General features: G+C 46.4%; 1 protein-coding gene across 1 annotated transcript in view; it reads right to left on the reverse strand.

Annotated features, from left to right (window-relative positions):
• fam20cb (FAM20C golgi associated secretory pathway kinase b) overlaps positions 1 to 12,649 on the reverse strand; it is a 40,861-nt gene extending 28,212 nt beyond the window's left edge. Inside the window, exons 1-3 of the mRNA XM_079292892.1 lie at positions 11,391 to 12,649; positions 10,973 to 11,148; positions 7,733 to 7,811 (exon numbers count right to left, since the gene is read on the reverse strand). Of these exons, the coding sequence (XP_079149018.1) occupies positions 7,733 to 7,811; positions 10,973 to 11,148; positions 11,391 to 11,902 (767 nt within the window). The 5' untranslated portion in view covers positions 11,903 to 12,649. The remainder of the gene's footprint in view (positions 1 to 7,732; positions 7,812 to 10,972; positions 11,149 to 11,390) is intronic.
• Between the last annotated feature and the right edge of the window lie 1,946 nt (positions 12,650 to 14,595).

The raw sequence follows: 14,595 nt of genomic DNA on the forward strand, positions 1-14,595 counted from the left end.
ACACTAAAATGTACAAAAGTTATAGAACAACAATGAGGTTCATTTTATGTTTCCACTTCACTCAAGTATTCAATAAGAAAAATAAATACATATGTAGTGTAGTGCCATGAAACACCCTCGGCCGGGCCCAGGCAAGAGGAATAAATGTCTGCCGCGATTGTCGCATCAGCTGTTGAGGTGTACTGTGTTCAGACAGAGAGTAAAGCCCGCCTTTGAGTGACAGCCCCCTCAAAGCAAAGAGACAAGATGACAGATGTTATAAAGGCCTGCGTTCCCACAGAAACACTGGGCCGGATCTGATTTTCTGAGTAATTAAGCGTAATTTTCTTTTTTTTTTCCTTCTGTATTATTATTTCTAAGAAACAATGAACGAGTTTATCAAGGATGAACCGCGTTTGTGAGGGGCCAGGAACTGAGACTGCGGAGAAATGGCAGCACAGCCTTTCAAATGCATGCCTGTGTGTGCGCGTCTGGCACACACACACACACACACACACACAGATGGCAGAGGAATTTAGCAGAGGCTTTGATATGCAGATTGGATGCTGGCTTGTCATTTCTGCTGGCTGCAACACTGCGTTATCGTTCCTTCAGCACGCCATTAGAGCTGATAACATTTACCTGAAGGGGCCAGTTGAGTGATAATATCGTCAAGACATTTCTGCTCCTGGAAGGCCTGAGCGAGGAACACGTGAAAGCTGCCACAACAGTATCGCTGCCGAGTGGCGCTCATGTGCGCGCTCTCTCACACACACACACACACACACACACACACACACACACACACACACACACACACACACACACACACACACACACACACACACACACACACACACACACACACACACACACACACACACACACACACACACACACACACACACACACGGGGTGTACAGATCAGCACAAAAAGACAAAGAAATTTGACCACTTTTTGTCGCCGACAGCATAAATACGGAGACCGTTTGTAGGTCAGAAATCATCAGAAGTGGCTGTAAAACTAACACACACACACACACACACAGTCACTGAGATCTCAATTGCAGCGGTCCAGAGTGAGGAAGTCTTGGGAAGAATGAATGCTGATGTTTTTATGAAATAAATAGAAGAAAGGGAGTGGTAGAGCATCCAACTGACGCGTCAAGCTAAGCGATCGTGCTAATCAGCTACACCGATTAAAACTGGCACCGTCTGACGTTATTTAATAATATCTATATTATACATAAACCCTGATGGATGATCACTGTAGATGGCAGAACGCCAACACTGCATTATTACCCCCCCCCCCCAGACCGTAGATTACTTGGATAAGCATCTGTTATTGCACGCTCACAGCATGTTGTTCTATAGTACGGTCGGCAAGAGGTCTGCACTGCTTATTGGCCATTACCATGGTAACTTCAGCCCCATATCAAGAGATTATTATCAGAGTGGGCAAGATTACTCTTTAATTTTGATCACAGGGTATTTCACAGCTGCTTGGTAAATAGGTCCTCTCAACCACTTTTACATCAGAACATTGAATCAAGTCCACATAAAAAGCTAGAGGGAGGTTATTTAAATGATGTTCTCCGCATAGAAAGAAATTAGTTTATTATAGTTTGGTTAGCCAGCGATGAGTCTTTCCGTTGGTCACTATTTGACCAATGGAACATTCATTTCACCCGCAAAACAGATTTCTATCTTTGTAGGGAAGGTTCCCAACCCCTGTTTTGGGCCTTGAATAAAAAGCAATGATTTATGGGAACCAGGCCACTGAGTAACACAGTTTACATCAATGCCCTCTGGCTCTGCCATGTTCCAATAGCGATGGTTTCAGCTGTGCTACTTCCTACCAAAACTTAAGTGAATAGAAATGAGCAGGTTCATTTGACAGCACATTTCAAACTTGCTGACTCTGGCACGATGGCAGCTTGGTCCAAACTCGAAATTGTCTCACAAATTCAAATCTATTTTTCTAACTTTTCTGACACGCAAGTCATTTTAGCATCTTCTAGCAATGATGCTCTGCTCTTCTCACCAGTTCACCACGGATGAATACAGTTACATTAGGCCTGGTGTCCAGTGTCAGTGAAGCTAATTACAACTACATATCTAAGGCTCCGTAGCATGAGAGGGGGATGTTACCATTTTTGCTTCATCACTTTTCCTCCATCTCAAGCTGAGAAAACACACACACACACACACACACACACACACACACACACACACACACACACACACACACACACACACACACACACACACACACACACACACACACACACACACACACACACACACACACACACACACACACACACACACACACAGCGGTTGTAATGTTCGATCCTGAGGTCAGCCACTGTGTTTACGGGCCTTTACAACATTCTGCTATTATTCATTGTCCCCGAGTGCACTGTTTAAGATGTCGCGCATGTGCACGCCTAGTTGCATTTACAGTCTAGCTAGACTCATATTCTGAGCTGGGAGAAAATACGATTTGTTTATTTGCGCACACAAATTGTGACTGTGATTTGAGAGTGAATAAAGAAACGCTTATAACAGTTACATCCTTTGCTTGAATTAAAAGCGGGTAACGCATGCAAACACATTCTCAGTGGCTCCTCGTGGATGTGCCAATTATTGAATGCCACAAGCGTCGAGGGTTTTCATGACGATATGTGCTGCATATATCCAATTAGTCTTGTGCTTTATGCTTGACGTCACGCTCCAATCCAGCTGCAGAAGTGCGAGTTGCACCGTTTGCAGATATGCGAGCCAGCACTTTGGGGGTTAACATGGTACCAGCTCTGGCGTTGCCACTGCGCTACTGTGAATTTCCTCTCCTTCCAAACAGAGCTGGACTCATCATCTGTGCTCCGAATGACTTGTCCCGAGGCGGGTTCATCCCTTTATTTCCCAACTCAAAGTCAAAGCACGGGCACAGAAGACCTTGTGAATAGAATATCACGCAGCAGACAGACGCACATGCACACACTGCCGACAAAAACAAACAACCGCAGTGACAAAACGTACACAAAGAGTGAGGGGCAAAAGAACGGCGGTCAGTCCACAAAGGGGTCCGTTTGTTTGACATCCTGTTGTTCAGCAACACACGGGAACAATAGCTAGACTGTCCCGTCTTTCATCGGCCGCTCAGTCTTTTCCTTGTTTGTGAACGAATCTTGGCAGCTGAAAGAGAGGATAATCAGAGGTTTCGTTGAGACACGCCCTCCCCATTTTCAGAAGAATCTCACCTCAATCTGCCACGTCTGATGCAGCTTGATGATACAACATCCAACTCTTCTACGTAGCCACTTCCCCCGTTTATTTTTCCTGTTCAACAGACATTTCCTCCAGGCCGTGTCACTTGTGCCGTCGATACGTTATTGACACAAACAAGGTGACATTATGTTCCTCCCCTCTCTTGTCTCCCCGTCGTGTCAATCAAAAATGACCCATGGAACCGACTCGGCACAGATATAGATCGCTCAGCGGGGGGGGGGGGGGGGGGGGGGGCAGCGGAAAGAGCAGCTATCTCTTCTAGGAATACTCGGATTGATTTGTGTGCGGCTGAGCCAACAGTCGGCTGATTGACCAGCGATACAATTAAGTAGAAGCGAGAAGGAACGGAAGACCGTCATTATATCAATCATCGGCTCTTCTACCCGCCTTCCTTCATTGATCATCTGCGCTCATCATCTAATGGGCTGTGTGCGCGCCAAGACTATCTTGACTGGAAATATTACAATCATTGTTTCCCCAGTTCACACCAGCACGAAGCTATAATGACGGGCAGCCACGAAGAGACGAAGAACATCAAACCCCGTCTGTGTTCTCTACCCAGACACTCGGGTTCAAAGTATACACGGCTACAGCTGGGACTCAAACACAGCGCAGGTCTATTTCGGTACGTAACAAAGGTTCCTGGTGGTCCTGAAGGTATTACTGTGCATGCACACATTTTCATTGCACTGAAACGTGCGTAGACATGTCTGACAGCAAAAGGCACATTTTGTGTATTGGTATTATTTGAACGTGAAGTTAAGCTTTAAAAAAAAAAAAAAAAAAAAAAAAGGTACAAAATGTTTTGAACTGGAGCGGTCTTCCCAAAGGAGCTGTACCTTTTCAAAGAGCAACATTTTTGTTCCCACCGAATGGGCTGCCAGTCGTGTCTTCAGCTCGAGCCATTTTCTCAAAGCTGCTGACAAATAAACGGTGGTAATTGGTGACCCTTCTGGCAACGTAGCATCGAGTTAGAGAATGCGAGTTATGATTGAGCGGGACAGTACGGTCAATCACATAGCAGTTTCCCTAACCCTGTGATTGGTGGAGGTTGTCGGGGGGGGGGGGGGACACTACTCGGCACACACAAATTAAACACGCTGTACAAGAACTGGTGTCCCTCAAGGTTATATTTTAGGCTCTTTTTATTTAGTACTACCCAACAGTCTAGGGGGTAATATTCTGAATGTATGCAGACGAGATTCTAAATATCAAACTGCATCTTTACTTACAGTAGCTGTGGACAGCAACACATTCATTATTTAGGTGAGGTTTTCACTTCTCCATCATCATTTTTGGTGTAAATAATACAGAAATTAATTTCCAGTTGGTTGAAAACTGTAAGCACAAAGACTAGTTTCATTATACTGTTATTTGCTAGATTAACCTAAATGTTTCTTTATTATTTTGAGTATATTTGTTCCAGCAAATCACTTAATTGAACAGCAATATTCTTGCATATTCAACTTGAAAACACTAGCTCAACCAAAAAGCTCTCTTGAGCGCAATTGCTACTATTTTGTAATTATTCTAACAAAGCATCAACGTGCATTTTTGCCATTTCATGTGAAGTCCCTGCGTCTCGTCAGCCAGTGGCCTCCGTGCTGTATAATTTGAGGGGTTATGTCAAAAATCGACATGTTTTTTAGCCACACGGTAGTCTCCCCCATCCTGACAGCGTTAAGTGTTTGTTTACAGGAAGAGAAGCAGGAATTATGGAAATCCCACAAACTAAAATTCAGGGTTATTTCAGTCCTGCCCACAGGCATAACAGGATGCAGAGGATGACGAAAATGATAAATGAGCCGAGTCATCAGTTTCAGTCAGGTTACACCGCCGCTGTTGTGACAGAGAGCACAACCGTGATGTTTTCAACGGTCTACTGAAGCAACACGGGGCTGGGCATCAGCTAGGGCTTTGAGTGCCTCCCCTCAAAGCCTCTCTGATCTCGCAAGACCTGTGGTCTTAACAGACATCGCAAAACAAGCCTCGAGTCAGATTAGACCAGTTAAGAGAGGGTCTATTCCATGTCTGGAAAACGGGACCGCAGACAGCAGCTCAGCGGGCTGATTCATCCGTGTTACATCATAGTGTGCAGGTACTGTAAGCCATTTTGTGGTGTCTCAAGACAGTAGAAGCTGACTCAACCAAATCGTGAAATCATGCCGAGGGGTGTTGTGACTTGACCTTTACATACAGAGGAGCCCCCGCCACCACAAAGCCGAGGCCACTGACCATAGCATGTGATCACTCTCTCGCTCTCTTTCAGGCAAAAAGAAAAAAAAAGGATCGATACGGCAACCCTGTAAATGGATTTCTTCTTCTGTGCCATTCATTGAAGAATGAGCACGAGAGCGAAAAACAAACGGAGTATTAGTGAAAGAAGAAGGGAAGGGGGGGGGGGGGTGATGGAGAATACTCAGAATGAGAAAGAGACACAGGGGCCGATAAACAGAGAGGGAGCAGGCTTCCACAGATATGGATGGTTTGAGGGTCGATCGTTACCCAGACACCGCAGCCCGGGCACACATTTCCATTAGCCGAGCAGAAGAGCACAGCCGGAGAAGTCTTTGATCTCTCAGCCTCTGTCTCTTTGATGCACCATGTGGAAACACACCAGCAGGTTTGGGAACTAGGAGATGATGTTGGGTGTGAAGTGGATGTGTGCGCGCTCGTGCTTGTGTGAATGTTGGCGTGTGTGCATGTGTGAGGAAAATTGTAGCGGGAATGACACCGCAAATCTGTCAAGACCTTGATTGCAGTCCACATGAGCACACACACACACACACACACACACACGTCAGTATGGGTTGACCTATTTTGTTCAAGTCAAGTGCATTCAAGGAGAAAGGAATGAACCCACACACACACACACACTCTCACACACACACACACACCCTTGCCGTTATTCAGGATTATCAAACATCACGGCGGCTTTGACAATCACAACTGTCAAGCAACAGATTTACATCCAACCCCATCATCCCGTGCGTTTCTCTGAAAATGTCATTTCACATTTCCGTCTGCGTTGAGATTCAGGGCAGCGCACAGAGATAATCTGTGGATTTTGACTCTCTCTGCCCACGTCTCTTCGACTGTCTCCCCTCCTTACCCTCCCATCTTCACCCCCTCACCTCGCTTCTCTTCCGCCCCGCGCTGCTCCCTCTCACGTCCCGCCCCTTCCCTCCGCTCGCCTCATTCTCCTCACTCCTCCTCACCGAGCTGTCAGGATGATTTCAGGCCTGTTGCGTCTGTCCTGACTTTAGTGCGGTGCAATTGAAGCCGTAATTACAACAGTCTCTGAATAGCTTCTCCTCCCACGGAAAAACCCCGCTACCTCTCATCCACAGGCTTAACCCCGCTCTCCACGCTGACATTCAGGGGCCAGACAACATTCTTGTGTAGAAAACCATTAACCCACAATTAAATTATAATCACCACAACAAAGGACGGGTGACATTTAAATCCACCCATCGAGGAGGGATTAGGAGCAAAGAGCATTTCTCTTGGGGTGTGTTATCGTCTAAACATGACAGAGTGGATAAAGGATATGTGAATTAATCAAACTACACAGTATCTACCAGTGGGGCCGTTTTTACGACTTGGTAGACGTATCTGCTCTACAAGCTAAGTCGAGCCAAGGTGTCTTACAGGGTGTGCCGGGGTAAGCTTCGGTGCAAAAGAAAGTGTAGCTTTCGCTCCTCTTCCCCGCTTTGTGAGAGGCATTAATGATACGCTGTAGTTCACTGCTTGGCTGTTCTCACATCACTACTAGAATAGGATTCAGAAGGAGATGAGGGAAGGAACATAGGTGTCGGGTCACAAAGCTCACAGAAATTACGTCTGGCACCGTTTACAGAGAGCTACGAAAAAATAATGACAAATATGACGCCCCCAGGGTGAGCAAGAGTGATACCTGAGAGGCTGCTGCCTGTGGGTGCGAAGTCAAAATTGAAATACTGCCTTCAACGAACACACAGTGGTATTTTTCCAATATGGGCCTTGAGATAAATCGCATTTGGCTGACTAGTTTGATTGGTAATGATCAGACACAGCCAGCATTGCCTGAGGGCTGAGGACCTCCAGCATGGCCACGAAAGGATCACCTGAAAGCCCCGCGAGGGGAAATGACTCGTCAACGTTTGGCTCGGACACGGCGGAACGATGTCGGCCTTCAGTCGAATATCAAGGTTGTGCTGAAATGAAAGCAATTTGATAGAGCCAGAGACGAGAATGAGGAAATGAGATTGATGCGGGGATGCGAAAAAGGAAGTCGTTGGAGCTAGAAAGCTGCATCGCTGGTGTTTGATGGTGAAATGCACTCAAGCTTTAGCGCGATACGAAAGAGATTGCTTTTTGTTCTTAAAGAGACGGGACCTGACACTGGCAGAGGAGGACAGATGAGAGAGGGCAGAGGAACGGTGGCGCTCGAGGGAACTTTAAAAACACATACAACACTTACTTCATGGGTTTAAAGAGAGCCTGGCCGTAGTTCTGGAAGGTCATGATGAGCTTGAGCTGAGTGCCTCCAGACTTCATTGCTGTTGAAGTGAAACAGACAACACTGCCGTCAACAATACATGAATGCCGCTGTGGATATTTGTTGGAACGGAAGGTTTGGTATTAGTTACAGACCAAAGAAATGAGCTGTAGTAGTGGGCTTAGTTTGTAATTTGACAATTTAGTTTTAAATACACACAAAATAAATGGCCAATTTATTAGGTGTTAGCTAGTTAGTCGAGCAGATTTTCAAAATTTGAACAAGTCAAACTTGAAAGCTAATTGAAAAGGCTGCTGATTGTCCAACGTCATAATGAATACAAGTCACAGTATTATTTTCAGCACATAATCTCAAAACCCAAAGACATGTTTTTACGTTGTCTGCTTTGTCCAACATCTTAAAAGAAGATGAAAATAAAATGACATCCGACAGAGTGAACCTGCAAATCCTTAAGTTTGACAAGCTGAGACAAGTCAAATGTGCGTAATTCTGTCTAATAAATGGAGAATTGCTGTTGTGACCCTGTATTTGTTAAAAAGCAGTCCATGTTCAACATTTCTACTCTTTACTGACAACTGTCAATCAAAAATACAAATGAAGCACGGTGGGAAAATGCGGAAAAAAAACAAGTTAAGCATGCTAAGCACGGTAACGAGGCTCCAGAACTTCCTCTGAATGAAGCAACAAGCGCAGGCATTCTGCATATAAAGCAACCAGCATTGTGTTGACCAGTAGAAGGAAATAAATAAAGCTCAAGAGACAAGAAACAAACCAAAAGTCCATATCCACATGACACAATAGCACTATGGTGTCATGTTGATCGTAATGTAATATTTGCTGACATTGATTTAATTTCCAGTTAGGAGACATGTCATTGTACACCTGACGCTTCATCCGCCATGTTGGCAAAGCACACCGATGTGCATGCGAGCTCGGATACCGCGTGTGCGTAGCCATGCGCTTGTGTCTGTGAGTCTTTGTGAGTGTGCCTGCGCTCTAAAGAAAGAGTGCTGATGTCACAATGTTTGTTTGATGGGAAGGGAGAGTGAGGGGGTGAAGGACAGCCAGTGCTCTGATCCTCTGCTGTTTACTCTCTCTGTGTATTCTCTGGAGGGTCCATCTCTGTCTCTCTCTGTCTCTTTTGTGCTCCTATTCATCCTTTCTCCCTTTTTGCACATGATAATGCATTCTAAAAAGGCACTCATGGGACTGGGCTGGGGCGAGGACTATTCATGGCTGAAATACAGTGAAATTTGCACACACACACAAAAAAAAAAGAGAATAAAAAAGGGGGGGGGGGGGGGAGCAGAACAGCCGCCGTTCCCGGTTCTTTCTTCAGCGGATCGATTCGGGGAGAAGTGTTTCGGTGGTCTTTTGCCAAAGGACAACCTTCACAATCAATGACCTAATTTATTGTTTACATATGGGAATCATGAGAAGAAGAAAAATGTTGAAAGAGAAAGAAATTACAAGTGAAAGAATCAATATCCGTCTGATCTCACCTGCTCCTGTGAGAAGAGCGTCCCTGTGGCTGTTTGGAGGCATTTTAAATAATCCAACTGTATTTGACGGGAACCATGCAAATTAGAATGTTTCACTTCCCCCTCCAGTCACAGTCAACAAACCATGTTTGTAAAGAGACGTCGTGTCGCGGAAAATGTTGACCTTTTTTTAGTCTCATATGAATTACTTTCACCATCATCCGTAGTCACGGTTATAAGATCTGCTGCTTATGTCAATGCACGTGTCCCCTCTTTGATGAAAGTTGCTCAAAAAGGGGTTACAGTGCACGACACATGCGAGCACTATCCTCGAGTTTCGAAAACATGCAACTGCTATTGGCTCCTGTTGGTATTCTGCCCCTGGCCTGTGTTGAGGCTCTGTAATTACTGAGCCACCATGTATTTAGCTGGCCACAGACGCTGAGAACTGCTTCCTCTCAGCTCATGAGACAGAAAGCAAAGACAAAGAACATCAAGAGGACATCTTGAGTCGAAAGACCGGAAAAGAAAAGGAAGGAATGCTTCCGAAAGTGACCAGACAGGGATGCTAGTGTGAACAGCTAATCCTACTCCCAGATAAGCATTTAATCAATTGCTAAAAGGCCAGAAACAGATTGGTTATTGGCAGATGAACCTGAAATCTGCAATCACTTTTCACAGCGAGCGCAAGATGGGCGGCCTTGAGTCGACAAGCACGCTTGGAATGCGAGAGCTGGACTGAGCCCATAAAAAACAACAAAAAAAAAAAAGGAAAACAATCCCCCGAAAAATAAAGAAAGAAGTAGAAATAGATTCCATATAACTGCTCCAGTGTGAATCATGGCCTCTGTTATCTACGTGCACTTGCAGCGCAGGCTTTTTGTTGGCCTTCTGCAGAAGGATAGATCCACCGTGCACCTGTCAATCAAATAAAAAGCCACCGCGTGCGATTTGAATCCAACCTGTGATGTGCAGATACAGGATTTGCAGCGAGACCAGGTGTTCGGTGGGGATGCACGAGAGGTGGCGGCGGCGTTTAATTATTCTTTTGTAAGGCGGGAGGAGTGAGCGGGCCGAGCATGTTCAGCTCCGTCATAAGACAGCCCGACTTCCACCTTTATGCAGAATTGTGGAGTTGGTTCATGTTGTCAGTGCTTGTGGCAACGAGGAGCATGGTTGTTCTTTACTTAGCAGAACCTCCTCTCACGCTTAACCAGTGGACTCCGTTACATTAGAGGGACACACTCCCCTTTGGTTTCCTGTTAGACCGACACTGTTTCCCACCCAATTGGGCGGGTAAAACTCGTGCGGTGCGGCTTGTGATCATTTGGGCTATTTTTTGTACCATTTGGGTCGTTTCCCCTGACGAAAATGAATAGATAAAGACCAGAGTGCACTTTTTTCCTCTCCAGGTATTATGACCGGTCCTGAGATGTCATTACAGTCACAACCTTTCCCAAAGAGTGCCGATTCAAATAGTTCTTTCGTTTGAATCCTGGTAAGAGCTCATGTCTGTTCATACAAGCGATGACTTTTTACATTTTATATATACGTTAACCACTTGTTGGAGATGCTTTTTTTAACTCCGGCAACCATGCGTTTTGGGTTCACCTGATTAAACAAATCAAGCAGAAGACCGGAGGTGCATCTTCTGAACGCTTTATTTTTGCTTCTTCATACCAGGGAGGATCTAATGGAGGATCTGTTTCCTATGACTCACCGACACTGGTGATCTTCTGGGTGACCAGGTCCTTCAGGAGAGCGTCGATGACCGGGTTGTGTCTGGAGTACAGCTCGTATCGATTAATCCCAATGTGAAAGCGGAGCCAGTTGGGGTAGGAGTCGGCCGTCAGCTCCCCTGTCGGGCTGAACTCATCCGTGGTGCCTTCGTTATTCCTGGGGTGAGGAGAGGAGAAGGTGAAGGAGACAGAGGACTGGCAGATTGTTCTCATGTAAACAGTGACAGGTGTTGCGCAACAGCCCATCATCAGCACATGCAGTTACCATAATGTGAGTGCACAGAACTAAACTCAAAGCCTTTACATGTGATCAAATCAGAAAACGTTTAGCTAAAGCTTATGTTGCATTTAAGAGTTGATTTTGCGTTTAAATCGGACTTCACGAGCTAAACGCTTTACCATGCCTGATCCTCTGCAGCTTTGGGGTCAAATCTGATGTCCGTGTTGACGTTGAACAGCGTGTCCTCGTCGGTCAGAGGCGGCAGGGACCTTTTATACAAGGGGTGGTCGAAGAGAGCCGACAACCTTGAACCCTTAAGCGGCATGTTCTTGGTCGCTGAGGCGTCCTGCAGGAACTGTCTCTTCCGGTCACCGCGTGGCCCGAGATGCTCGAGCCTCCGGAGAGCCTGCGTTTTGTCGGCCGCGACCGGGACCCTCTCCAGCGAGTGGGAGGACACGTTCGAGCTGGGCTCGTTGCTGAAGTCCTGGAGGATTCGCAGCGTGTGCTTGTTAGGCCAGCCCTGCTTCCCCCAGCTCTGGGGCTCCTCGCTCGGCGCGTGCGAGCACGAGCAGCCGCCGTTGCCGTGCCTCTCCAGCTTGGGCAGCAAGTCTATCATGATGTGCATGGAGCACGCGATGAGGAACACCATGAGGATCAGAACCCGGAATTTGCGCAGGAGGATCATCTTCATGGTCTCCCGTTTGAGCAGATGTGAGTATTTACTGCAAATGATCAGCACGCAGATGAACAAGCTGACTACATCGCTGATGATGTTTATCAGACTAGACGCCAATCTAATGAAATATACATTAAACACGTAGGACACATCTTCACTTGCCGTCTTGAGTAAAGAATTCAGTGTTCAGCCTTTGTTTTTGTTTTCAACATCAGAGTCCTGCTTTATGCGCGAGGGAGGGGGGGGGGGGGGGTGTCCAGGAAGGTTTCAAAAGCGCAACATCACCCGCGAGCGTCCAGGTAAAACACGTTGAGTCGGTTCAGACCAACGGTGGATTTGCGCAAGCCACATCGTCTTCACGCCGCCGCGCTCCTGTCGACCAGCGAATATTTCACAAAGGACAAGTGAGTATGATCCAAAAGCAGCTGCGATGGGCGAGAGGGGGGTTAAACGTGCGTGTCCAAGAGGTTCGAGGGCGCGCATCGGTCTCACCGTGCAACCTCGATCCTGTGCGGGGAAGAGCAGCCGTGGGTCAGCTGGGACTTCGGCCCCGGAAAGAAAACAAAAAAAATGTAGTACGGAAAGTGCAAGCTCTTCACATCTTAAAAGCTCTTCGGGAAAGTACCCGAAAAAAAAAAAGTAGCGATCCAGGAATGCGTAATTTCTGTCACATCAAGTCCCGACTAATCACCCGAGGCGATCCAACAGAACACACTGCACAGGTAACAGGAGACAGAACACTCCCGCTGGCGACAGGCAACCTCCAAGAGTACAAGCGGGGTAGGAGGAGAATGCACTTCTTGTAGCATGTGCGAATCTGGGTGGGTGTGTTAAATATGATGATGAAGCGAAGACTAGATCCAGCCTTTGCGCAGCGTCACTGTGCACAGATTGGCTGAGGGGAGAGACAGAGAGAGAGAGAGAAAAAGAGAGAGAGAGAGAGAGAGACGCTGCGACCATGTGAAGCAACTGCTTGTCTGTATTCCTCTCGGAATAAATCCTCCCTGCACATCCCGGCTGCACAAGAAGAGGGCGTCTTTCCACTGGCCAATATTCAGCCTGGGTTACACGCAGCAGCAAAGCCACCCCCCCCCCCCCCCCCAGAAATTCATCTCCTGGAATCCCTCTGAAACGTCTCCTCCGAGACAGCAGTCAATCCATCGATGATACATTAGACAGGCCTATTAGACCGCTCATCAGTCTGAGGATCCAGTTCCATCCTGCACCGCTGCCACTCGGCACCAATCACATCCTGAATGAAGTTGAAAGGTTGCATGAAATGAAAACCACAAAGCACCTTCTAAAGCCGTCGAAAAGGCAAAAATAAAAGGACTAGAGAAATAAACTGACTCCACACCTTTTTTTTTTTGCTGCTCTGACCTCTAACCTATATATATATACACCACGTGAAGCACACACACCAACCCGCCTCTCTCCAATATCCAATCAGTGCACTAATGTGTCTTTTTTACTGCTAATTGGCACAGCATTACGGCTGCATCCATGCTTCCTGGTGGCTGTAAATAGGCAGTAGAGAGAGAGAGAGAGTAATAAACTGCTTGCATTTCATAGTATGGCATATATGCATGAGTAAGTGATCATGCTGTCTGTGATTACCTCCCTAGATTAGTTTATAATTAAAAAGAGCCCAGAGAAAAAGAGAGGGGGGGGGGCTCTTGTACTAACGGAATAGATTCATAAGAAAGAAGAGTAGAGATGGCTTAAGATGGGCTCCTCGGTTTACCCAGTGGAACAAAACATTAGTTGTGAATGTTAATGAAGCCAATGTAGAGGCAAAATTAAAACAGCAGCATAGAGGTCTTCGCTAATCTGAAGGTCTGTGTGTGTGTGTGTGTGTGTGTGTGTGTGTGTGTGTGTGTGTGTGTGTGGTGGTATATTGAGCAGGAAGAGATTGGTTTACAACAAGAAAAATGCATCAGGTGTCAAGTGACTAACAATGGATCCAGAGCTCCACTGCATTGACTTTTGTGTGAGACAAAGAGCAGACATTGTTGCATCTCTGCTAAAGGAACGCCTGTTCCATGGCAGGTTTCCATTGGAGCCACATGACCACTGACATTTCAGGGCCCTTTAACAGTGACTAATTCCCAACAAAGCAAAAGGTCCATCGGATCGCCTCCTCTTGGTGTTTGATGTCGGTGATAGTGCGAGCGCGGGAGACAAAGTGATGCTTGTTGCCCGTCCAGATCTCACGCCAGCCACTGTAGCCTGTGGCCTACAGGCCTGCGGTGAAACAAGCAGAGATGAATGTGTATTGATGTCAGTCAGACATGGATCACAGCAGTCGATGGGTCAATGGTTCCTCACAAGGCTCCGTCCGGTGCAATTGTAGCCGAGCTTCTCAGCATCGAGGGGATTGTCTCGCACCGTCTGGCTGATACATCGACACGTTTTCTTTTTTTTTTTAAACTCTCATTTTATATGCTGTCAAATGACATTAGCGCTTCAGATCTGGTAATTGAAGTGGACCTTTGTGAGATGACAATTTGCAACTCCAAATTAATAATCTCACTCTATTACCGGGCAGAAATGCAAGCTATCGTGACATAGAGCAGTGTAAGAAAACAACAAATCCACAGACAAAAGAATCAAACTCCGTGATTACGTGTGTCCGCTGCCACCCTTTGTGTGCAACATTCGCATTGTCTAAGACCGAGCCTTTTTTTTTTTTTTGACAGAGCTCCATT

The sequence above is a fragment of the Melanostigma gelatinosum genome (genome assembly GCF_949748355.1).
Source record: "Melanostigma gelatinosum genome assembly, chromosome: 21".
Lineage (NCBI taxonomy): Eukaryota > Metazoa > Chordata > Actinopteri > Perciformes > Zoarcidae > Melanostigma > Melanostigma gelatinosum.